The sequence below is a fragment of the Agelaius tricolor genome, unplaced genomic scaffold (genome assembly GCF_023055355.1).
Source record: "Agelaius tricolor isolate 1412-34295 unplaced genomic scaffold, bAgeTri1.0.p SCAF_17, whole genome shotgun sequence".
In the NCBI taxonomy this organism is placed as follows: domain Eukaryota; kingdom Metazoa; phylum Chordata; class Aves; order Passeriformes; family Icteridae; genus Agelaius; species Agelaius tricolor.
This window is the reverse complement of record NW_027269277.1, coordinates 12922202-12945974: the sequence shown is the minus strand read 5'-3', so window position 1 is coordinate 12945974 and position 23773 is coordinate 12922202. Positions and strand designations below refer to the sequence as shown.

The 23773-nt window shown below is 43.7% G+C and overlaps 1 protein-coding gene across 5 annotated transcripts in view; it reads left to right on the top strand.

Annotated features, from left to right (window-relative positions):
* The window catches only part of AFF2 (ALF transcription elongation factor 2), a 332765-nt gene extending 322044 nt beyond the window's left edge, over positions 1-10721 (top strand). For all 5 annotated transcript variants that reach the window (XM_071442529.1, XM_071442527.1, XM_071442528.1 and 2 more), the window contains one exon: positions 1563-10721. In XM_071442529.1, coding sequence (XP_071298630.1) covers positions 1563-1684 — 122 coding nt within the window. In that variant the 3' untranslated portion in view covers positions 1685-10721. The remainder of the gene's footprint in view (positions 1-1562) is intronic.
* Positions 10722-23773: the final 13052 nt, after the last annotated feature.

The window sequence follows — 23773 nt, the reverse complement described above, 5'->3', positions numbered from 1 at the left end:
AAACTCTCAGCTGACTTTACAAGATCAGATTATTTTTTTATGCTTCTGAAGAAAGCAGGACTTCTTCTCTATAGTAGAAGGCTACCAGCTCTGTAGGGAGCAAGACCTGTTCTCTCACGCATAAATTTATTAAGTGGCTTCAGTGCTTGTAGCTTTTTCCAGAAATGTTAACCTGAAACTAGGCTTTAAGGTGAATTCTCAGTGTTTAAAGCAATTATTGTTTATTTGAGCCTAGAATGAGATCTCTAGAATTCAAGCACGATAGTGCACTATTTCATTTCAAAATGTATTGATTTTACACTGGAGGAGATGAATGAAAGACAGAGAAAGGAAGATTAAAAGTAGCTGCTGGCTGCAGCATCTGAACAGCACTGGTGCTAGCCCTGAGCTCTCATTATGCTTGCCTCCAGCCAAATCACTTTGTGCTCTGATACTGCTGTAGCTCCCAAGCTGACCAGGGTCAGGCTGTCAATACTTGGATAGAAGACCTCAAAGCAGCACTTACTTGCTGAAGAAAGTACTGATAATGATTTCATACCCAGCATCTGCTTTCTTGAAGTGCAGCCAATGCAGTGCTGGCTGGCTCAGTGCACTGGATTGCAGACAGGGTGAGAATGTGAGGGCTCAGCCATTCCTCACTGTGATTGTTGGTTGTTATCTGAGCTCTAAGGGGCTTTAACTGAGAGCGGGTTCCCACTTGCCTAAATATAGTGTAAGTGTTGGATATGTGGGAATGCCTGTGCCCCAGCAAGCATAAAGAACTGTGGGAGAATACAGGACACAATTCAGTTCTCCATTGACAGCAATTAGGAAAGGTCTGTTGGCCCTAACAGGATTAGTCTTTCCCCCAGAGAGCATCTAACATGTGACATGAAGTAAACTGGTGTGTCGCTTCCTAACTGGGGCTCTCTGTTTAGTGACCTCCTGTTAACCCTTCCTGACCAGGAATCTCAGGGATGGGATTCTCCCCGTTTAGAGGTTCTTAGAGACCCTTAGAGGTCTCCAAAGAGTTATTTTCCTGCTGTGCTGTCTCTCTCCTCTTCCTCCCCAGCTCCCATCCCACACTCATCCTCTGGGGCCTGCAGCTGCAGCAGGATGAGCAGAGGGCCAAAAGTGCTGCAGTGTCAGTAACAGAAATTAGAGGGTGGGGAAAAGAGCAAGAAAGGTCCTCTAGTCTGGAAAGATCCAGTCTAGCCCTTCATGTCTGAGGAAGAGTACAGCATGGAAAAGTAATGCAAGATTTCATTGCCAGCTATTTAAATCATACAGTCAGCAAAACTAATCTTGAAAAACTGACAGTGCAGATGATCAGAGTTAAAGGAAGACTGCTGACAACCACTCATACCATCCTGTGGTAGACTTCCAGCATGGATAATCTAATTTGCTTTGTTTCAATATATTGTTGTCATTTAAATTCTTTCTTACACACCACATGCTCATGTACACAACTGTCCTTAGAACTCACTAATTACACTGTGCTGCTTCTGAGTGGGAAATCATGGTGATACCTCTATTTCTGTACCATTGCCTGAAAAAATGCTTCTGTTTCTTGTGTATTGCAGAGTTCTTTGTAGAGCTGGACTCAGTGATGGGGCCCTTAACACAACACAGCAGTATGACCAATCTGGTTCGTTACGTTCGCCAGGGACTCCACTGGCTCCGCATCGAGGCTCATTTGTTGTAGTGACTGCTGCCCTGCTCATGACATCCCCATTCTTCTACCTCTACCAGCGCAGAGACGATCACTGGTGGAACTCCACTCATTTTTGGAAGTTTATTCATGTAACTTCATTTTTATTGCCTTTTTTAATATCCTATCTATTGGAAGTAGAAGTCACCATAAATGAAACTTATGACTCAAGAGCAGTATGTGTTGTACCATCTAATCATCTTTGACAATTTTCTATGCCTTGTGTCTCCTGGATCCTGCCATCCTTATGTGCTTTATGGAACGGTACATTCCCTGCAGTGTTGTTTTAAGTCCATGCTGCCTTCAAGTGAAAACAAAAAAAGCACTTTGAGAAGATATGGATTCCTGAGAAATAGTACAAAGCGTCTTAAATATTTGAGGGTATATATGAGAAGTCCCTTCTGAAATAAATTAGTAGAAGTTATAGCTATTCATTCAAAATCATCTTCTGAACCTGAACCAAGCTTTTCGACGCTTAATTCTGGCATCATTACCTGACTCAGTACATTCCTAAGATTTCATACTCCCTATGGGTTTAATCTCTAAAAGAGAATGTTGAATATCTTACAGGTACATAATGTAAGATCACCAAAGGTGTTAAGAGGTAAAAGGTTGAAGGAATGCCTCATTAAAGAACGATGACACACTATGCAATGAGGTTTTGATATTCCATTCTTCCTGTTTATTGTTGGCTTAATAATTTCAGTAGGCAGCAGAATTTATTGCAATTTTAGGCAGTTTCAAAATATTAGCTTTCTTAGTCTTATCTACCATTCCTGTGCTAAATCTGTGAATTTTCTTTCTGTTTTACTGTTTAGTCTCAAACAAATACTTATCCAAGATTTTTCTTCATAAAACAATCTCTCCTTGCATAGTGACTCACTGAAAGCAGATTTTAACAGGACTGCTGCACTCTAAGCATTGATATTGTATGTAGAAGTCCATTAATAAGTGTATGCAGATTCTTCATGAACTATCTAGAAGTTTAACTAACCAGCTACTGTTGAAACATTATAATTCCATGTGGCATCAATTTTCACCTGTTTTGTTCATTTCAGAGCATTAGAAACGAACAGTATTATCTTGCTATCTTGAAAACATTGTCAAATTAAATAAAATCACCAGATTTACCCAAAAGCAATATAACATTTGTTTAATAATGGCCATGAATACTTCAGTCAGATTACCTTTTTTCCAAGCTCTGCATCTGTTTACCCATGCTGTCATGTTTTGGACCATTCCTCTAATGCGTGAATAATAATGAGACAATTCAGATAGAATTTCAAAGCAATTGTGAATAAATTGCACCATTTCACATTTGCTCTTTCCTCTTATTTTTTTCCCTGTTATAAACTGCACTGCTCTTCTGGTGCCACTGCAAGAAGCGCTGGTGCATGAAACAAAACAAAATGAATTTATATCAATAATTCACAAGACTTTAAATGGTCTCATCTCATTCTTGATATAACGCCTGCATACCTTACTGAACTGTAAATTCCATTTCTATAAACAGAAAATGCTCATAGCAATGTAAATATTATTCTGTCTCATCTCATTGAAATAATACAATATGTGTATTAAATGCCATCCAGATATTAGTTAATTGCAATTACCTTCTGCTATATAAATCTGTATATTCTTTAATCTGGTGAGTTATTGGATTCTACTCACTGGGTTGTGACCAGATAAATAGGATAAATTTGCATTTAAAAGGTTCAGACTGTTAAGATTTTTAGAGCAGGCCTTGGATATTTGCAATAAGAGCAGCTTAAGGACTCTGCCCAGTGCACATTTAAGACAAACATTTCAGTAGCTGTTGCATATTAGCTCCCTGTAGTACTACCTTTTCTTAAAAATCAATAATTCCTAACATTTTGTTCCACAAGACTGTATTGTACACATAGCCAACGTGCATCATTAGAGAAATCATCCAGTGTAGGGTTTCTGCAAAGGACATTTGCAGAACATGCCCATCCTGTATTATCTGCACATTCCTGTTCCTGAAGTGGTTGATTCACCCTTATCTGTTCTCTGAGGGTTTCAGTAACACGGCTGAAACCTGAATCTGACACATTGGTCACCCCAACCTGGCCCCAGGAGCTAATGAATAAAACCACAGCAGTGAGAACTATTCAGAAATGTAGATGAATGATGGTGGTCGGGGTTTCTTTAAAGAAAATGAAAATGAAACATTTTAAATATTTTTTTAACAGGTTGGGTACTTGAGATGAGCTGAGGTTGGGCTGATTTTGTCATAAGCCAGAGTTTTCCATTCTCTTTGCAAATAACTATTTAGTCTAATTAAGTGCATTGTCATCACTTGCTTCTTTAATGTAGATTGAAATCCAAGACTTCCATGCATTTACAAGGGATAGCAATGTCTTGAAAGACAGTCTGCAGACACAGGACTCGTCAGAGTTTGCTGCAGTCCCTCAGTGATCACCATATATTATCTTTTCCCCGTTGCTTGTGGTAAACAGGCTCCTATCTCTAAATTTACCCCATGTTCACATCTTTTAAGGAATTAGCCCTCCTGGTTTTGTATCCAGTGACTTAGGTTGAAATGTATGCTGAATCAATGGCATAATGATAATAAGTCCAGCAGTCAAGTCTAGGATCACAAGCCAACTTGCTATTTAGCAGTCTTGTTTCAAAAGCGGCTTAGAAACAAATTAAATATGGAGAGTAAATTACTGTCTTATCCCTGGAGATGATGCTTCTTTTGGGTTAGTTATTAAGGATTATTGCACTTTTACAGACACTATATTCATCTCATTTCAATTGCCAACATGTCATCTACATGGAATCATTTTACCCCTTAAAATATTACTTCCAGCAGAGCTAATCAAATAAGATTGTTTGTTTGTTTCAATCCATGGGGAAGCAGCATGTCTGTGCTTGGGCATTTGTAATGTCTGCACTTAAAATTGCCCAAATTAAGCTTTCAGACTCATGAACCAAGCACCAAAAATTACAAGATTGGCTTAAAATTGTGGTTTGGTTTTGTTGGTTTTTTTAAATAAACTCTTTGGTTCCTGTATTGCCTTCTGGATTATGAGCTTTGGGACTGGTTTCACGACACATTTTCAGGCATTTTACAAGCATGCCAAGGGCTGGAACTGACACATTTCTTTTTAATAGTGATAAACTGGAACAGTGATGTAATCTCTTGACTTCTGTAGCTGGGTTTAAGATGGACACCAAGCTTTGTAGAACACTGCCAGAACTGACACGACTGTCATTTGTGTCCCATGCCTGAGGTTTGGAGCAATATCAAGAGTTCAGCAGTGAAGGGAGCAGGCCTGTAAAGGGCTAAACTCAGGCATTTGGGGGGCAAGACCCAAGGGTAGCAAAGTCCTAAATGCTCAAGAGAGGCATTTACATAGCACTTAACCTCCACTTCAAGGGCTGCAGCAAGTCTCAAGTATTTGACAATGTGCAGGCAGAATACCCAGCTCCACATGCAGTGAACATCTCCAGCCATGTGATGTGTGTTGGGTGCTCAAAGCAGGAGCTGAGGGAAAACCTTTTTGTGATCGTGTTGGTGGCAACTTTCACGGCTTGCATCTTAATTTCACTTTTTCTTACATATTCTTTGGACTTTCAGTTATTTAAATAGTCTCTCTGTGAATAGATTGACTCATTTATAAATTATCTGCTTTGAAAAGTAGAGACAGATCTGTTGATAGTTATGTGGGGGATTTTAAAAAAGAGGATTGGAGATATTCATTCCTCCTAAAGAAACAAAATAAGCCAATTGAATCTGGAAATTAATTTCCATGCTTTTTTAAATTTCACAGATTTTATTATGTTCTTCTGTTATGACAGTTTAGATTCACTGATGGTTTTAGGTACTTTGGAAAAAACTGTTTTTATCAGCATTTAATGCTGTCTAAATCCAATTATTCATTTTGTGAGTGTAAATTAACAAATAACAAAAATTGGGCTGGTAGGGATTCTGACTTAAGTATTAACACACTTCATTACTTGGAGCTCAGGAGAAACTCCATGCAGCATTGAAGCAAGCCCAGGAGTGTGAGTGTGTGTACACATCTGTGTGGATTTATGTGTGAATTTGCAGCAGAAAGTTCCTGCTCATTACTTCATAGCACAGGAGAAAAGATATGGTAGCTGTAAACAGAAAACACTCCTACCACTGCTAGTGGTAGTGGCATTATTCAAGTGTTCCTCTGTAGTTTGTGCATCTACTGCCTCTTGCAGACATAACAATGTCATTTTAGTCCTGTGGTCCCCAAAGTCAGTGTAAGAATGAATGTGCTGTGTCAATGTGCTGGTTTTCAGGTTAACTCATTTCCATAGACCAGTGTCTTGAAGTTTTAAGAAAGACAAAATATTTAACAAGACACCAAAGAAAATCAAGTTGCCATTCTGGAGCAAGTGTAGAAGTGTCCCAGCTGTAGGCAGGCTGCAGACCAAGGGCTCTTTGCAAAGGGCCTTTCCTTCTTAGCATCTCCCTGACCTCACCTGAATGCACTGGGACTGAGGCAAAGGGGATGAAGATGGAAAACTAATCTACTGTCCTTATGAGATCTTCCAGCTTTACTTTACAGCTACTTTATAAATACAAATAAAACAAATCTTAATCTTAGGAGAGCTCAATTCCTCAATTTCCAACAATCCTCTTGAACTTCCATGATATAACCAGGGCACACCAATGCATAAAGGCATTCTCTATTGTCTAATGAGATATGTCTATATGGGGGCATATTTTGGTTGATCATTTGATATTTAAGCCTAAATGTATTGGCTAAAAGCTATTATGGTCTCCTTCATGACTGAAACCTCTCTGCCACTGAATGCAAAATGTTCCTGCCTGACTTAGAGAGTAGCCATGTACCCTTGTCAGACCTGCCTTTCTGATGGACTTTATAGCTTTCCTTAAGCCATTTTGTTTCAGAGATATTTTGTCTTCCAAGATCAGTTATTCTGATCATCTCACACCACTTTAAACCTCTTGTGGTAGCTGCTGAAGTCAGGATAGATTGTGTTCAGATCTTGTGTACAATTCAGAGGAGCCTGTGGCTCTATAGAGAGATGAGAGCAAATTCAGGTGCAGATGAGTTACTGCATAAAGCTGGTGTCACATGAGAATCAAGCCTGGCCTCATCAGGAGGCACAGCAGCAGAAACACTGTGATGAAAAGCTGTTCCCAGAATCACAGGGTGTGTAGTGACATGTCAGGCAGCTCACTGGCACTGTAATGGTATTAGGCAATGGTAAAGATGTCAAGAGTGGTTTAAAGAAAGTGGGGCAAGCTGCTGTGCTCTGGCATTGTGAATTTAAGCTGAGTGTGCTTCTTGGGAAAGGGGACTTATTACTGTTGATGTGTCCTGCAAAATAATACCTATACCATGGTATGCTGTGAAATCAGAATACAGCACCACCACTGCCAATTCTTCAGTGCACCTCAGAGTGCCACCTCATGTCACTGAGAGGTAATTCTGGTCACTACCTGAAGTCACCATCCAGTTAAACCATTATTTTTTACTTTATTTTTACAACAGAAGCAAGGACAAGCCCAAAGGCCCAGCAGCCACCTTGGGCAGCATCGTGTGACCTGATGTTGCCTCCCACAGGCTGTGGAGCTACACAGAGCTCCTGAGCCCTCAGCCTGCTCTGGGTGTTGGCCTGCTGCAGGTCTGTGTGGTGTGGATCCCACACAGCCCTGTCTGCTGCACTGGGGGAGCAGGGCTGAGCCCAGGAGGGACCCCAGCCCCACTGCCTGGGGAGCAGAGCTGGGGCTCTGCAGTGCTTCAGGCTTTGGGCAGCTGCAGCTGCACTGGGGTTTGAGCACTCCCTGGTACTTCACTGTGTCTGGAAATGCCAGTCAGGCTGACAGAAGTGGCTCACAGTGACAGTGTAGAACTCAGCCCACACCCACTGCACACAGAACTGGAATTAAAATCATGGTGTCCACAGGATCACTCATGTTTACAGGACTCCAACTGAGTTCCACTGATGCCAGTCTAAAAAGGCACATGAGTGGACAATGCAGCTGTTTGACATTTGTTTTCTTTGATTTTAACTGAGTTCCTCTACCTGCAAGCCCCATAAGCTCTCTGTGCTAGATATGTTTGCTCACAGCTGTGTGAGTGTCACCCTTTTGTACTACCATTGAAAGACCCTTAAGGTACAGATAGCCCTAATTTCCACTCAGTTATTTTCTTCTCAGAATTAAAAGAAGGTCTGATTCTGAGGTGAATTTTATTGTTTTATTGAACAACAGTAGCTACAGTGGACCAAAATTTGAGCTAAGCAAATGTAAAATAACTTGGCTCATCTGGTGGAATTCATGGGACCAAATTCTGCTGTCATGTGGCATTAGTGCAAGTCTTACAGATCTTGCTGAATACTGTTTATCAGAGGAGAAGCTGGATAATAAAAATGACATAGCCTTCCTGGAGTTGTGTGTATTAGCCCAGTTGCATTAACCCAATTAATTAATGGAATTCCATCCATTTTTGTTCTGGCTGAGTACTCATCTCAGTGAAAGTAGTTCAGAGTCTGTTACTAGAGCTGGAATAACTGCAAGCAGATTTGCTCTTCAGCCAGACCATGCGTTGGCTCAGCCCTGGCTCAGGGAAACCACCAATGACTTCATGACCAGTAACAACATTGTGGACTCAGAGAAGCTTTGACCCATGGCAGGAGACATTTACCCTTGAATTTATGAAATAACTGAGTAGTGGATAGCAACACAAATGTTTTATTTATAATAGAGTACAAGTTCTTCAGCTGCTGTAAACTGGAGAAGGAGTACTGATTTCAGTGGAGTTAATCCAATATGCACACACCAAGGAGCAAACCCTCTAATCCCAGACAAATTTTTGCCAGTATATCTCTATGCAGATAAACTCCCAAAACTTTTATCATCATGCCTTTTTACTGATCATGCCACTGAAATGATTAACATACCATAATCCTTGCCTGTGAGGAAATACTGTACATTGCAAAGCTGTGCAGTGTAGCACATTATAAAAGTGCTTTAGACCACACAGTCTGGAGATGCATTTTCAGAAACGAGACAAGCAGAGCATCTTTTGCTCTGATGTCAATGACACCTCACTCTGCACTTCCACAGCTGAGTTTTTCATACAGAGTGATGGCTGCATGCTTCTGATGACTGTGGGCCAAAGCTTCAGCTGATGTGCTCTAAGTAGCTCTGTGGATGTCAGTGCTGATTTACACCAGCTGAAAAACCAGTCCTCTCCCTTTTCATACTGGGCTGCATGCCCTGATGCAGCTTTAGAAATGCACACTGAGGCTGGGCCTATAGTGAACTATTCTGATTCAGCACCAGATAATCCCTGCTAAAAAAATTGGAGGGCAATTTCTGCTTGCCACCTAGGCTTGCATATGTTTTGGTTTTTGCTAAAGGCATGTTGCAACTTCATTACCTCCCAGTTTAAATATTTACTGGCATCAGCATTAGCTTGCATAGAAAAATGGCAAATAAATTCAAACATGTCATAAATGCTCTCAGTCTAGAGATGGAATCTGTTACTTTAGTTCAAAGACACTGCAGCAGGCTAAAGTGGTTTTTCTAAGCCAACTGGGCTCTGTGCATTTAGAAGTCATGGCAAATACTTATCTAGGCCAAATTTTGCTGTTCTTCCCCTGAGCATCCTGGTGAACAGGTTGCTCCACTGAAGTCCACAGAAGTAACTGTGAGAATTGGTGCTCAGCACACAGATTGCAGGAGCAGGCACTGAATATGTTAGGTTGCTGCAATCAAGGGTTTAATTTTAGCCATATGTATCATTTGAGGACACTTAAAAATTATGTATATTTTATCCAAGCTGACAGTCCTTGTATTTCCATAAAATATTGTATAACTTATTCCTGTCTGTATTTTTGACATCTCTGGATTGCATATCTTCTACTGAATCTTAAATGCTGTGTTTTTTTAAACCCACATTCAAAAGGTCTAGGACATACCATCACAGAATATAAAAACAAGTCAAAGATCTGGTGATGTTTTGCTTTGGTTTTGAGCTCTCCTTCAGTTTGTGTTTTGGCTTGGCTGTGGTACTCCCAGAATTTTGGAATGGCTCAACTCAATTCAAGTTTCTTCCTGTCCTTTAGGAAAAAAAAGCAAAATACGGCAAAGGTTCAGGAAAAGCAATCCCGGCAAACTTGGTGGCTGTTTGCTCCTTCTAGCTGTCCTGATTTTTTAACCCTGCCATGTTGGGAGTAGTCTAGTCTGTGGGTTCTCTCACCCACCATTTCTGGCTGTTGTGGCAAATACTATTATTTTTTCTTTTTTTTTTCTTTTGTGTGTGTGTGTGTGCGTGCGCATGTATAATTAACCAAAATATCAGGAAAATTTATATATGCTTTCTTCTGGTTCCTGGAAATAGAGCAACATTATGACCTTATGGTCTTCCAGCAAAAGTCAGATTTAATTTCTGCATTGCAGTGCAACTTAATTAGCTATTGGAATTAGATTATGGTTTACTAAATGGCCTTTTACCTTACGTTCTTATGTTCTTACTTTTTATTTACTATTGAAGTAGCCTTTTCTTTTTCTCATGTGTGCAAGTATCATATCAATAATCATTGCAATTCCACAAGGTGTCTTTGTTCTGAACAAGCATGTTATTCTTGTAAAGTTTTAAGTATAAGTTAAGATGTTTTGTACAGACCAAGGTAACTGTTAAACTGTCAAGCAATTACTGAAATGTTGTATAGTTAAAAAAGTTTGATTTCTTTTGCTTTATATGTATAAAATTGTATCTTGCCTGTTTTGCTTTGTATTTCCAACGTGTTGCACAATTATGCATTTTGTTTACATTTGTTCCTTCTTCAGAAAAAAAAAAAGAAATAACAGTAATACTTTATGTACAAACATTTTAAATGTACTTTTGTTGTTTTTAAACACAATGTCTCTGTATAAATAATATTGGTTGAACTGGTACATTCGTGTCTCTCATAGAGGGATTAATTATACTGCCAGTGCATTGAATTATTTAAAAAAAAAAAGTAAAATAAAATTTTTATGAAAATGTAACCCATTTTATCACTATAAATTATTCTGTCTTCTGCTATTTTCTCTTTCTCCTCCCAGGACAGAATAAGTATGGTACAGTAAGTACTGTTTGTGGGAGAGCTGTCATTGGTTTTAATTTTTAATCAATGTTTTTGTGTCATTGTGGCAACTTAAAATGACTTGATGTTAGAAAACAATGTAGTGCTGTTACCAGTGAGGTAACAGGATCAATAATGTGCTTTCCCCATCCCTGAGCGGCCTCAGCTGCAAGACAGCAGCCTAAATCTGTCTGTCCCAAAGGCAGCCAGAGAGCAGCGGGGCCAGGCTCCCAGGGAGGGGCTTTGGACAAGCCCAGGGCTCCAGTGTGACTGAAGCTGTGCCCCTCAGTGTCCCTGACCCTGCTGCGGTGAGCAAAGCTGTGCCCCTCAGTGTCCCTGACCCTGCTGGGGTTAGCAAAGCTGTGCCACTCAGTGTCACTGCCCCTCTGCTGGGGTGAGCAAAGCTGTGCCCCTCAGTGTCACTGACCCTGCTGGGGTGAGCAAAGCTGTGCCCCTCAGTGTCACTGACCCTGCTGGGGTGAGCAAAGCTGTGCCCCTCAGTGTCCCTGACCCTGCTGCGGTGAGCAAAGCTGTGCCCCTCAGTGTCACTGACCCTGCTGGGGTGAGCAAAGCTGTGCCCCTCAGTGTCACTGACCCTGCTGGGGTGAGCAAAGCTGTGCCCCTCAGTGTCACTGTCCCTGCTGGGGTGACTGAAGCTGTGCCACTCAGTGTCCCTGACCCTGCTGGGGTGAGCAAAGCTGTGCCCCTCAGTGTCACTGTCCCTGCTGGGGTGAGCAAAGCTGTGCCCCTCAGTGTCACTGTCCCTGCTGGGGTTAGCAAAGCTGTGCCCCTCAGTGTCACTGTCCCTGCTGGGGTGAGCAAAGCTGTGCCACTCAGCGTCACTGACCCTGCTGGGGTGCCCACAGTGGTGCCACTCAGTGTCACTGCCCCTCTGCTGGGGTGAGCAAAGCTGTGCCCCTCAGTGTCACTGACCCTGCTGGGGTCCCTTGCTCCCCAGGGGCTTCCTGGCATGACAGAGCTGGGAACAAAGGCCAGGTTTTGTATCCTCACTGCAGGATTAGCTCTGAGGCAGAGCCACGAGTACCAGCTGGGAGGAGATGTGAAGAGCTCCCTGGAGATGCTGGCAGAGTGATGGGGCTGCCCAGTGCCAGGCTGAGTGCTCAGTGCTGCTGCTGCTGCTCATGGGGCAGCTGAGGTCACTGTGCCTGCAGGGAGAGAGGAATTGCAGCTCTCCTGACACAGAGCCCATCTCAGGCTGCTGTCCCCAAGCTAAAGAAGCCATTGCTGTTGTTTGCTGTGGCCTCTCATGCTCACAGTGCTGCTGAAAACATTAAAACAATTCCATCAGCCTGGAGAGCTGTGTGCTCTGGGGGTGCTGCAGCTGGAGGCAGCAGGAGGGGACATCTCACCCCAAACAGTGCTGGGGACGGGGTGCTGAGCCCAGGGTAGAGTTGGTGTCAAAGCACAGTTCCTGGAGAGCCACAGCAGCAGGTGTTAGTCTGGATTTGAGGCTGAGCATCTGTTGCCATGTCCTCCTTAGAACAAAGGGCCAGCAGTTGGTGTCTTCCAACTTCTCAGCACTACTCTGACCCTATGAAGCAGATTAAAGCTCTCTGGTCTGAGCAGACCGAGGCTTTTGCAGTTCATCATCCCACGTGTGAATAGTCACCTGTAAAATGGGTGCTGGAGCATGGACTCATCCCTCTTGGGCATGAGTCACTTCAGAGGGAAACCTGGAATGGGGAGTTTGGAGCACACTGTGTGTCACAGGTGCCCATTTTGTGTCCAAGGAGACAGCAAACATCCTCTGTGGATATCTCAGAGAGACTTGTGGGTCAGCAGGAGGGAGGGCAGGTCTGATGCTTCCTGTGCCATTCACTCCTCCCTGAATTCTTTTCATTTTCTGGGTGTGCCCAGAAACCTGCTTGAGGCTTGACTTCAGACTGGCAGTTCATGTCATTCCCTGCATGTGTAACCTTGTAATCAGCTGTGAAGTGTTCTGTGATCCCAGCTATGAATGATGAATGGCTCCACATAAACCTGTGCTATACAGCACTCTTAGTGTGACTGCTCAATTCAGAAAAAAACCCCAAAACCTCTGGAAATAAAAAAGGGATAATTTTTCATACAGCCAGTACATGGGATTCCCACAGGAGCAAAAGATGCCACCCTGCTGAGCAGGGGGAGAAATGTCTCCTCCAAGTATGGCAGTGTCAGGGATAATGGAAGATGGGCATTTGGATGCTCATTTTCATACACAATTTCACAACCACCTCGGGCAAGGTACTGTGTGCTCTGTTCCACAGCCAAGGAGACTCCCTCCCTCCCTCCTTCCCTGGCTGGGGCTGAGCCAATGGAGCAGGATGTTCCTAAGAGCTAGGAAAGGCTCAAGTGAGAGAAGGAAGCACTACAGGTTGGCAGCCAGATGATTTAACTGCACAACACCTCAGGAATGAGTTTGGTCCATGACAAGCTTCTCCAGACCACAGGATGTTCCATTGCCAGAATGAAACATGAAGAGCTTTTAAAGCCTTATTTCTATCTAAAAAGTCAGGCTGAGCTTCCCGTGGTCTGTAGGGCTGAGGAGTAGAAAGCACAGCCCCAAACATTGTCACTCCTCAGCCCCTCCCACACACATGGTCCAGCAGGAAAGCAATGCAACATCAACTCTACATTTCACTTACCAGCTGCATTTCAAAGTGATTTTAGATACCTTTTTATTGAAAAAAGCACATGTGCATGGAGGGGTTTTTCCCTCCATACTGTGCCCACACATTTGGAAGGACTTTATTATAGCTAATGGAAAGGTGTTCAGTAAACAAACCACACATTAAGTTAATGTTAAGCAAAATTTTCTGGTCATATGAGCTATGGAAGAGCCCCTCTTGAAATTTTTTAGGCATGTGTGTAGGCTGGCCTTGTGAAAGAGATGCATTCTTCTCTTCTTCTCTCTTTTAGGGACTTGTAACACCTATGGACACATGAGACCAGCCAAACACAAGACATAAGTTAGTACATCACACCTCAGGAACTGGACTGAAGAAGAAAAGATACTGTCATAGAATCATAGATTCAGCTGAGTAAGAAGGCACTCATCAGGATCATCAAATTCCAACTCTACTTATTTGTAGGATTATTTGCTCAAGAAGTCACATTTTTGAAAGGCAAATCTGAGTGTAAAAGTAAAACAAATACCCAACAGCCACCACTACCACCACCACCACTTCCTCCCCATTTCTCAGCCAGCTCCCAGCACACGGGGTTCACCCTTTTGGCAGGGGGTGCTGTGAGAGATGTGTGTGGCTGGAAATGATGAAGCCACATGAAAAATGCTCCATTTTCTGCTAAGAGAGCTGAGTCATGCAGCCAGAGTACCAGGGTGCCAGCTTCCCTCTCAGATTCAGCATGCCAGCTCTAATCTGTGGGGAGAGGGAAGCCCTCAAATGACTGCTGCATTTGAAGGGCAATTCCCAACTGTGGCAGGGGCTGCTGGACAATTCAGCACGCCCTGAATACCCCTCAGTGTGGATCCTAGGCTTTGGGGAGCATCAGGAGCTTCAACTCTCCATTCCAAAGAATTTCAGCCTTAGAGAGGTGTAACAGAGAGCAAATTCTGCAGCACTTTTTTCTTTTTAGGATTTTTTGGGGTTTTGATTTTTTGGTGGGATTGTGTGTGTGTGTGTGGTTTGGGTTTTTTTTTTCTTGCAACTCTACATCCTGACTATCAAGCAGGAGCTAAATAAAAAGGCTTCATGCCATCAATTTAAGAGCAATCACCTGTGTGTTCAGGATATGCTGGCAGAGAGTTATCTGCAATGAAAAGCTGCTTGCCAATCAGCCTTGTGAAACTCCATTGGCTTTATCTGCACCTGGAAATGGGTGCCACTCATTCAGCTCAGCACAGCACTCAGATCTCTAATGCTCTCCATGGTCTGGGAGCTGATTAGCCAAGAGAAGCCTCCTCCAGATGGGTGTCCAGGGCATTCCCAGTGCCCCAGCCCTCACCCAGCACTGCCAAACCCCTGAGCCTGAGCTGCTGCTCCCAAGTGTCCCTGGTTCCACACACCCACGGGCACACCCTGTGCCACAGGGGAGCACAAAGGCTGCAAAATCTTGACTGGGACTGGACACGTCAGAGGAGCAATGTGGCTGGGAAACTGTGACATTGGCATGGAGAAACCATAGAGGACCTTGAAGGAAATACTTTCAAAAGGAATATTCCCCAGCCAAGATGACATTATGTCTCTGGCTGGGACCGGGCTTTGGTGAGCCTCTGCCAGCTTCAGGCAGAGAGATGAGTTTCTCCCAAGGGCTCCTGTGACTGAAGGTCACTTGGGTGTCCAGAGAGTGGATACAGACATTTTCACAGCAGGCTCTCTCCCTCACTATGCAGATAAATCCCTTCTTGGCTCCATGGAGCTGGTGCTGGCCCAAGCACAGACCCCATTTGCTCCAGACTGCCCCAGTGTGATGGTGGTGAGGGACTGGCCCTGCAAAGAGTCTGATTAGTTCTGTTCTAGGCAGGCAAGGCCTCCTTCAGTGCTCAGCACAGCAGATTGCTCTGCCATTGTTGTCCTTGTCACCAGAGGCATTAGGAATGTGCAGATCCCCATGGCCAGGGCTGCCCCCATCGTTATCCCAGCAGCTACTGCCTTGAGGGAGGAATGGGCTTGTTCAGCCAGTGAAGGAAGCTTTGAGCCAGGACTCACCAGGGGAACTTGGTGGCCTCTTGGTACTCAGAGTAGATGACCACAATGACTAAAAATCTCCCTGTTTAATAATCAGGTTACCTGATCTCACCACAGTGAGAGAGACAGAGCCTAAGCCTAAATACAGGTTATTCCACACTAACTTAAAATGTCAAACCCCAGGGTAAGTGAAAACAGACTTGGGCCTTCAGTTTTGTAACACCAGCATGAAAAACAATGCAGCTGCATTGACCACTCAGGGTTTACACAGGCATAACTATGATTTCACTGTCAGAACTGGCATCTCCTGCAGTGAACGCTGGACTCTGCATCAACAGAAACGTCACCTCCGTGTCTCAGGGAGGCATTTCAGTCTCAATCATCTCTGCACCAATCAATGAAAAAAGCACATCTATGTTAATAATGAGGCACCATGGGCCAGCACAAAAAGCTCCTGGTGCCTGGCACTGGGGCTGCCCATGTGCTGCCAGCCCATGGCTCAGGCCCCAGCTCTCTAATTGCCTCTGCCAGTGCTACCAGCCCCCCAAAGTTGCTGTTTGTCTGGGATTCCAGGAGGGTAATTTATTACCCTGAAGAGCCTGACTCTTCTTCCCCATCCATCTACATCCCTGGGTTAGGTTGTTTATGTTAGCATAATCATTTCTCATGGAGAATGTCAATAAATGCTGGAGACAAAAGGAACACCAACACCACCACCAACAAAAAGCCCAACTGCTAAATAATTCCTAGAATGAGTTGTCAGAAACCTTTTATTTACTGATTCCGTGCATTTCATTTATTCCTGGCAGTAGGCCAACCTCTCTGACAGTTAAGATTTATTGATTTAATTGCCTAGGGTAACCATGCAATAAAATCATCTCAAAGATAAATTTTCATGGCACTGTGCAGCATTGAAGTAATTTTTCAAGTGCTATGGCTATATTTCTGCAGGTTACAGGTGCAAAATTTGCTTAAAGCAGAAATGTCTCATTATTGTAACCCCAGCACATCAGTGTGGTCCCCCCTGTGAAAGTCTTTTCTTCATTTCTTTCCCCTCTCTCCTTTCCCTCTCTTTCTCTGTCACTGTGTCTTCCTGTCTCTCTCCCCTTCCTCTTTTTACTAAAAGGTACAGCACAGGTCTCTCAGAAAACAAATTATATTTTCTTAATTGGTTCATATATTCAATGCCCAGGAGAAGAGAGGCTTCAGTTTAATTAGTAGTGGGCTTAGAGGTTATTTACAATGTTATATAGAAGCATTTGTTTCCAGCTGTGAGATGCTTTTTAACACTGAGGCCTCACAATGTAGCTGATTGCCATTTGTGACATTATAGTTTATTGAATCTTTAGATCTTTTTATTTACACTGTTAAAGGGCTCATTATAGTTCAGAACAAGGAGCAAATGAAAATCCCTGATTAAATCCCAGGTTAATGGCAACATGTCTGAAGTCAGAGATAGTCTAAACTTCTAAAAGTGTTAAACATTTTCTTCTTTCTTATGATTTATTTGGGGAGGGAGAAGCTGTTTGGTTTCAGTGTGGGGTTTGATGACACATTGTTCTGGCAGCCTTGGCAGTTTCCCTTGCCAGGCTGGAGGGTTTCACTCTCTGTCCTGCCCCGCTGGGGCCATTTGGCTGCAGAGAGCTCTGAGGTGGCACCAGGAGAAGGAGGGCAGAGCAAAGTGTGGCTGCCAGGGGCCTCCATGGCCAGGGTGAGCCATGCCAGGCTGGGGCCAGCAGCCCAAACTGAGGCAAAGCAAGGAGGGCTTTGGCTGTGCCAGGCTGGCCCCGGTGCACAGTGAGGGCAGGAGGGAGCTGTGCTGTGCAGGTGCTGAGCTGCCAGCCCCATCCTCGGGGATGTCCCTGAGGATCTGTCAGACTCTGCTGCTGTGGCTCAGTGCAGCCTCCCCAGCAGCTCTGGAGGTGTCTGGAGCCTTTAGCAGGGCTGCCCCCAGGTTTGCTCATCTTGAGTGGCTCCTGGTCCTGTGTGCCATAGACATTCCCCCACACCAATCTCCTTCTGGAGCTTTCTCTCCCCTGCACAGCCCTGACCCAGCCCTTGGCACCTCCCTGGCCACTGAGCACTGCTCCACAGGGCTTCTCCAGCTCCCAGCTGCCCTGTCCACAGACCTGCCTGTGGAGAACTTGTTTCCTGCATGGCTGCAATGAATTGGCAGCCTTGCAGGTGTCTGCAGGGCACAATGTGTGACCCAGAGGCTGTCACACTGCCTGAGTGAGCCCCTGTCCCTTCCCTGTGGTGAGGGTGCAGTGCTGTCCCTCCAGGATGCAGGACAGTGCTGCTGCCTGCATCAGTGACCACTGCTGAGCACCCCTGCTGCCACTGCACTGCAGGGCTGGGCTCTGTGCAGAAACTGCCACAACAGTCACAAAAAACCCAACCCTATATATAGAAAATGCACAAATGATCTATTAAAGCTGAATTTAATTTACATCAAGACAACTGCATCTTTGGTCTGCTCATTTGGAGTAACTCCAAGACAAACAGCAAGTATTCCTATCTCTGAGGGATAATTTGCTCCTTCTTACCAAAGATGGGCAGATTAGGGTCTGTGTTATCATTGTTAATCCATAAATGTATCAGATAAAGCAGTTTGCAAAATAATCTCCTCTTATTTCAAATTATTAGCAATAAAATGTGAAATTGAACTGATGGCTTATATTTTCTTGCAGACTTGCTCCACTGACAAGCCTGTGGGTCTCCCATAGCAAACTCTGACTTTAAAGCCCAGGACCTTTAAGCTCACAGTTTAACCTCTTCAACCTCTACCCCTCTGACTTCAGCCTTCCATTAGGTGAAATACAAAGGCAGTTGGATACATTAAAAAGAGAATTAGTGAGAAGAGAGGCAGTAGAATCAATAAAGTCAGTAAAGGTAGACCTATTTATAGAGAAACAATGTCAGCATATGATAAACCTGTAAGTAAATTGGCTGAAAGCCCAGAGCTTTGTACTGGTTTGGAGAGCTTGGAGGGATCTGAGCAGCAGCAAGCACAATCAGTGATCCCAGGGCTCAGATGTCAGCCATGCCAAATGGCAATCAGAAAACCAAAAAAACTGTTCTGAGATGGGAGAGGGGAGATGAAAAGGTGAGGGAAAATTGGCACAGTTGCAAGTGTTGCCAAGGGAAAATGCAAGTTCTTCAGCAGGCTGTGATGGGCAGAGCTGAGGCAGGGGATGATCAGGCTGTGAGCTGAGCAGACCTCACACCCTGCAAACACACAAAACCTCCAGGCACCCAACATCAACAGGCACCTCCAAAGTCAAGACAAAACCTGTCCAGGTATTCAGAAAAAACATCTCACAAATTTATTGACTGGAAACACAAGTCCTTCCACTGATCACCAAGAGAAGAAATTTGGCAACTTCAGGGAATCTGGCTCACTCTAACCAATCTGGTTTTGCTGCAGTAGCCTCAGTGTTCAGTCTGGAGCCTTGTTAGCCCAGTCCTGGTCACACAGTGAGTGTGCTAGAGGTCCCAAATAGAATGTAAATAAAAATGGAAAGGACCATCAATCATGTTAAGACCCCTACTGGCACACACAGTGCTCACACACATAGTATAAACATCTCAATAAAGCACATTTTTAAAGAACCAGAATTACAAGCTGTTGCAAAACTGCTGCACTTTATTAACAGTGAGAATGTGTCCTTTGATATAAACTTCTCCAGAAATTATTCAGATGAATTAGCACAGGAAAATCTTTCTGGGTTGGAAAGCATTGAATCGGAAGCAGTGCAGTCAGTGAATAATGAAAGTAAACCCTCATCATGAAGTATGACTAATGGTGACATGGCCTGTCTAGAAGAACAAATAGCCAAGACATACTACTTGGCCCCAAAACTGGGCTGAACATCTTTTGAAATGACTTCACTGTTCTATGAAGACTACTAACAAAACAGGAAACCCTGCCAACTTGTGGACTACGACTCCAATGAGAGAGAATTTCACTTGTCCACAGGAGAGACAGATGATTCACTCTTTAAAGGAGTGGGACTTATTACTCTTAGAGGCAATATTAATAGATCCATCCAAAATCGCCCATGGAACAGATCAATTGACGTTGCCAAGATCTTCAGCTGAAAGATGTGCAGAGAAACTTGAATCTGCAATGTAGAATGCCGCAGTGAAGTGATTACATTTCATGGCACCTAAAATGCTTTTATCAAAGGATGACTTGACAAGACATCAAGATAGCTAAATGCTTAGAACTGCATGTCAATCAAAAACTTACATGTATTATTCAAGGTGCAGACTGAGCTTCAGTGAGGCAAAGGGAAAATTCTAAACTAAGGCTTATGGAGAGTGTGTTTGTGTAAAGATAGGAGATATCTTTTGCAATCTAAGTACATTTATTCTGCTTCTGGGGCTGGATGCATCAGTGTGACTTTACCAACTGCATGGAGAATGAATTTAATCCATAGTGTCTCATTGAGCAGGTGGGGTAAATGCATTGTCTCAGCCCAGTGCAGTTGCAGCTCCAGAACTGGGCTTGTATAAAATTCCCAATCATTCCATTGGCATTGTTTCCTGCAGACCACTCAGAGCATCTAAAATGAAATTATCTTTTACTATGGAAGTGATCAAAATACTGGCAAAAGCATGTGAAGAAGAATCAATAATAGCAGAGTCCAAGCTTGGGAATAATCCACCACAGAAAGGAGGAACACACACTTGCACTCCTGCCCTCTGTGTGGCACAGCTGAAATATGGGGCATCACCTGAGAAAAGGACAGGGCTGAATTATTGCACCGTTAAAACCAGGAGTGAAACAAAGGCAAACACAGCTCATGTTTGATTTGCCCTCTTCTTGCAACTGTCTAATTCCTTCTATACTCAAATGGTTTGCAAGGCAAGAGTGGGAGCAGACTGAAAGAGAACTGCCTTAAAGATGTAAAATATACCTATTATGGAGGTAAAAAGCAAATTTTTCTATAGGACACATGTATCAATTAAACCTTTCAATGGGAACACCTCCCTTGTGCTCCCAACATCAGCCCTGGCTATGTTACACAACTTTATTTACGCCCTTAGTTAATATGAACGAGCAGTTACCACAGCAATTATTACTTTTTACGGTGTACATAAAGTTCTTTTTACAGTTAAGAGATAGGGTCAGTGTTAAAGCTTAGCTCAGCATTTAGCAAGCTTTCCTTCCTGGATGTTTTGATTACTTAGGAAAGCTTTAACCTCTACAATGTAATGAAGGCTGGGAAGTTGTAAGGCAATTTGTAGGAGAAAGGGTGTGCATGAGGATATATGCACCATTATGAAGCTCAATAAATAATCATGTGAAATTGCTGGCATTTAGGAGCCTCTAGAGAGGAGCTTTCCCAGCCGGCTCCTGATCCCTCATACCCTGAGTAATTCCAGATTAAATCCACTGCCTTTGTGGAAGTGTATGTGACATCAGAAACCAGCCCCATATTTCTGCAGTGCATGTTAATTGTCTCCAGACAGCAGCAAGGGGGCTGTACATGGCTCCAGCCCTGCAGGGAGGGCTCCAGCTCCTCCCTCCCCAGGGCAGCTCCGAGGGAAAGTGGTGCAATGCCCAAACGTCAGAGCTGTGGGAATGATGCAAGATGTCTTCCACTTGCATTTATTAAGAGAGCTTATAAAATTCAAAATGCAGCTGTGTGGGTTGGTTGGGTCTGCCTGGTAAAGGGGCAGCATTTCTCCTGCCTGTGATTGATATGGTTTAGGCACATCTGTGTACTCACTTAACCCTTCCCTCCACCCTCTCCATCTCAAACCGCTGCCTAGACACGAAAAGTGGGAATTTGTCTTTTGTACGTGAGGGTATAAAGAGCTTCTTGACTTCCACTGAAGAAAAGTGCACTTTGATTCCCTCTCAATGCTAATTTTACCTTAGTTTTATTCAGGGAAGCCATGGAAGCCCACACCAGGATAACCAGCCCTTTTTCTCTCTCAACCTCTGAGGCATAGGAAAGGAGCAGCTTGGTAAAATGACCTGGACATGTGTTACAACAGATAATCAATGGCTCTAGTAAAATGCACAAGAAAGCATTCCAAGCCCACATTTCAGTAAACATTCTCCAGAATCTGTGGCTATTTATCAAATATGAATGCACCCTTCAGGATGAGGATCTCATTTCCCCCGGTGTTTTTGTTCCAAAAATAATTGGAAGTGACAATACAGAGAAAGATGATGTTTCAACTTCATGTTTAAAATAAATATAAGGCTGTCATCAGAGCTGAGCTGTCTTGTGAAGATCCCTCTCACAGGAGTCAACAGGCAGCTCTACTGATAGAGAATCGTGTTCCATTATTGATTAGCTTTTAAGTTCTTGTTACATATTAGATTAGGATCGCTGTATGCATAGGGAATGAATAGCCCAATTACAGTCTAAAATAGCTCATCTCAAAGTGGTTTAGGATTTTGATATTAGAGAAAGAATTTTAAGGAAATTACAGGGTTTATTAAGAAAGCCTTTAAGGGATATATTTACATGTTTATTGAATGGATTTTTAGGATGGGGGGGGGGGCAAACTATCAGTCCTTATTTACATACAAGGCTGGTTTTAGCTCCCTCCCAATTAGCTTTTCAAATCTTTGGGAATGAGGAGTTTGCTATACTGGAGTTTTTTTCCTGCATAGAAAACACCAGGCTAAGAAGTCCCAGAGTCACCCCTCCAGACTCCTCCAGTTTCAGTGAGAGTATCCCACACCAGGCTCTGCTCCAAGTGCAGCTGTTGAGACTCCAGGGCTTGTTTCAGAGGCAGGGATGGTTCCTGGCAGATGTTGGCATTCAGATTCTCAGAACCTGCTGCTTCTCACTCTTTGTGCAGGAGGAAACTCCATCAGTGGTGCTAAAAGAGACACTGATCCCTGATGTTGGCACTGAGCATTGGCCACAGGCAGCTTGGAGTGGACAGGGACAGCTCTGCCTCTGAAGTGCCAGAGAGCCCAGGCTGGCTGCAGGGTGCTGTGAGGCAGGAGCCAAAGGTGTGTGTGGCACTCAGCATCCTTCACAGGATGGGCTGCTGGCAGAATTTAGGGCCACCTGAGGCACCTCTGAGAGATGCCAGGCTGGGCTCTGCAGCAGGGTGACAAAGAGTTGCTTCCCACTGCTCTGGCACAGGGAGTCATGCCACCCTTCACTCTCCCTCTCTAGCCAAGCTGTTAATGTTGAAAGACATTTTCTGTTGTCCAAAACACAGTCATCTTTAACTTCACAGCAAATTATAGTTTTGAACTTGAGCAGAGAGGGTACAGAAGCCCAAACTCAAACGTCAGGTCTCCATAGTCACCCATTACAGCACTGACAATATCACATTTCACAGCTTTCATTCCATATAACCACCCTGGATATTTTGGTTCACCAATCAACCACCTTTTTTCTACAGAGAATTTCCACTGTTCAGCAAGGTGGGACAGTTTAAAAATAGATCTGACTTTCCCTCAAATTTGCCTAATTAATCATTCCCTTCATAGGTTAATTTGAGGCTAGCATTGACCACATCTCCAGCAAAGTATGGAAAAGGTCACCAGAAACAGATTGCCAGGACCTTGAAGGGACTCTGGGGACAAATGGTTGCCACTATCCAACACTGTAAAAATATGATTAAGGGTAAAAGAGAGAACCAGGTGAGAGAGTTGCATGACCCCAGGATCCTTGCCAGTAAAAAAACCACAGTGAAAACATTCAGTACATACGCCAGGCCCACTGACTCCTTTTGGAAGGCAATACATTAAATCTAAGGAAAATTCTGCTCACTGAGTTGTACAGCACGGATAGATTTATAACATCCACATTAGACTGCTATGTAAGAAGCCCAAGTTTCCTTATTTTTCCATAGCTGCAAGCAATGCAAGCACATAGAAGGCTTCCCTTCAGGAATGAGTGTCTGATCCTCATATATGCAAGCACACAGGGTCACACTGGCCACTCAGGTCAGATATCTCTCTTCCTCACCCCTTCTGGACTGCATGCTAAGATATCCCACATGAATTTGCAAGTAAGGACCAATTCTGTGAGGTTCTCAGTACAGTAGTTTAATCCCAGAAAGTATTTTTTCTGCCCACTCCTATTTAAAATTAAACAGGCTCAGACAAATCCCCTTTTGCCATCCCAGAGATGGACACTTGCTGGCTGCAAAATCCAAAATGCAGCCCTAATTGATGAGTGCTCTGCTTTGTGCACATCTGCAACTTAACAGGGAAATCTATAGCTTCAGTACAGCTGAACTCAGCAGGAAAACAGGTTGTCTTGAGCCCATACAATTATTTTTTGTGCCTGGGACCCTCTCATCTGAAGTTCACAGGTACAAGCTGCAGATCCTAAGG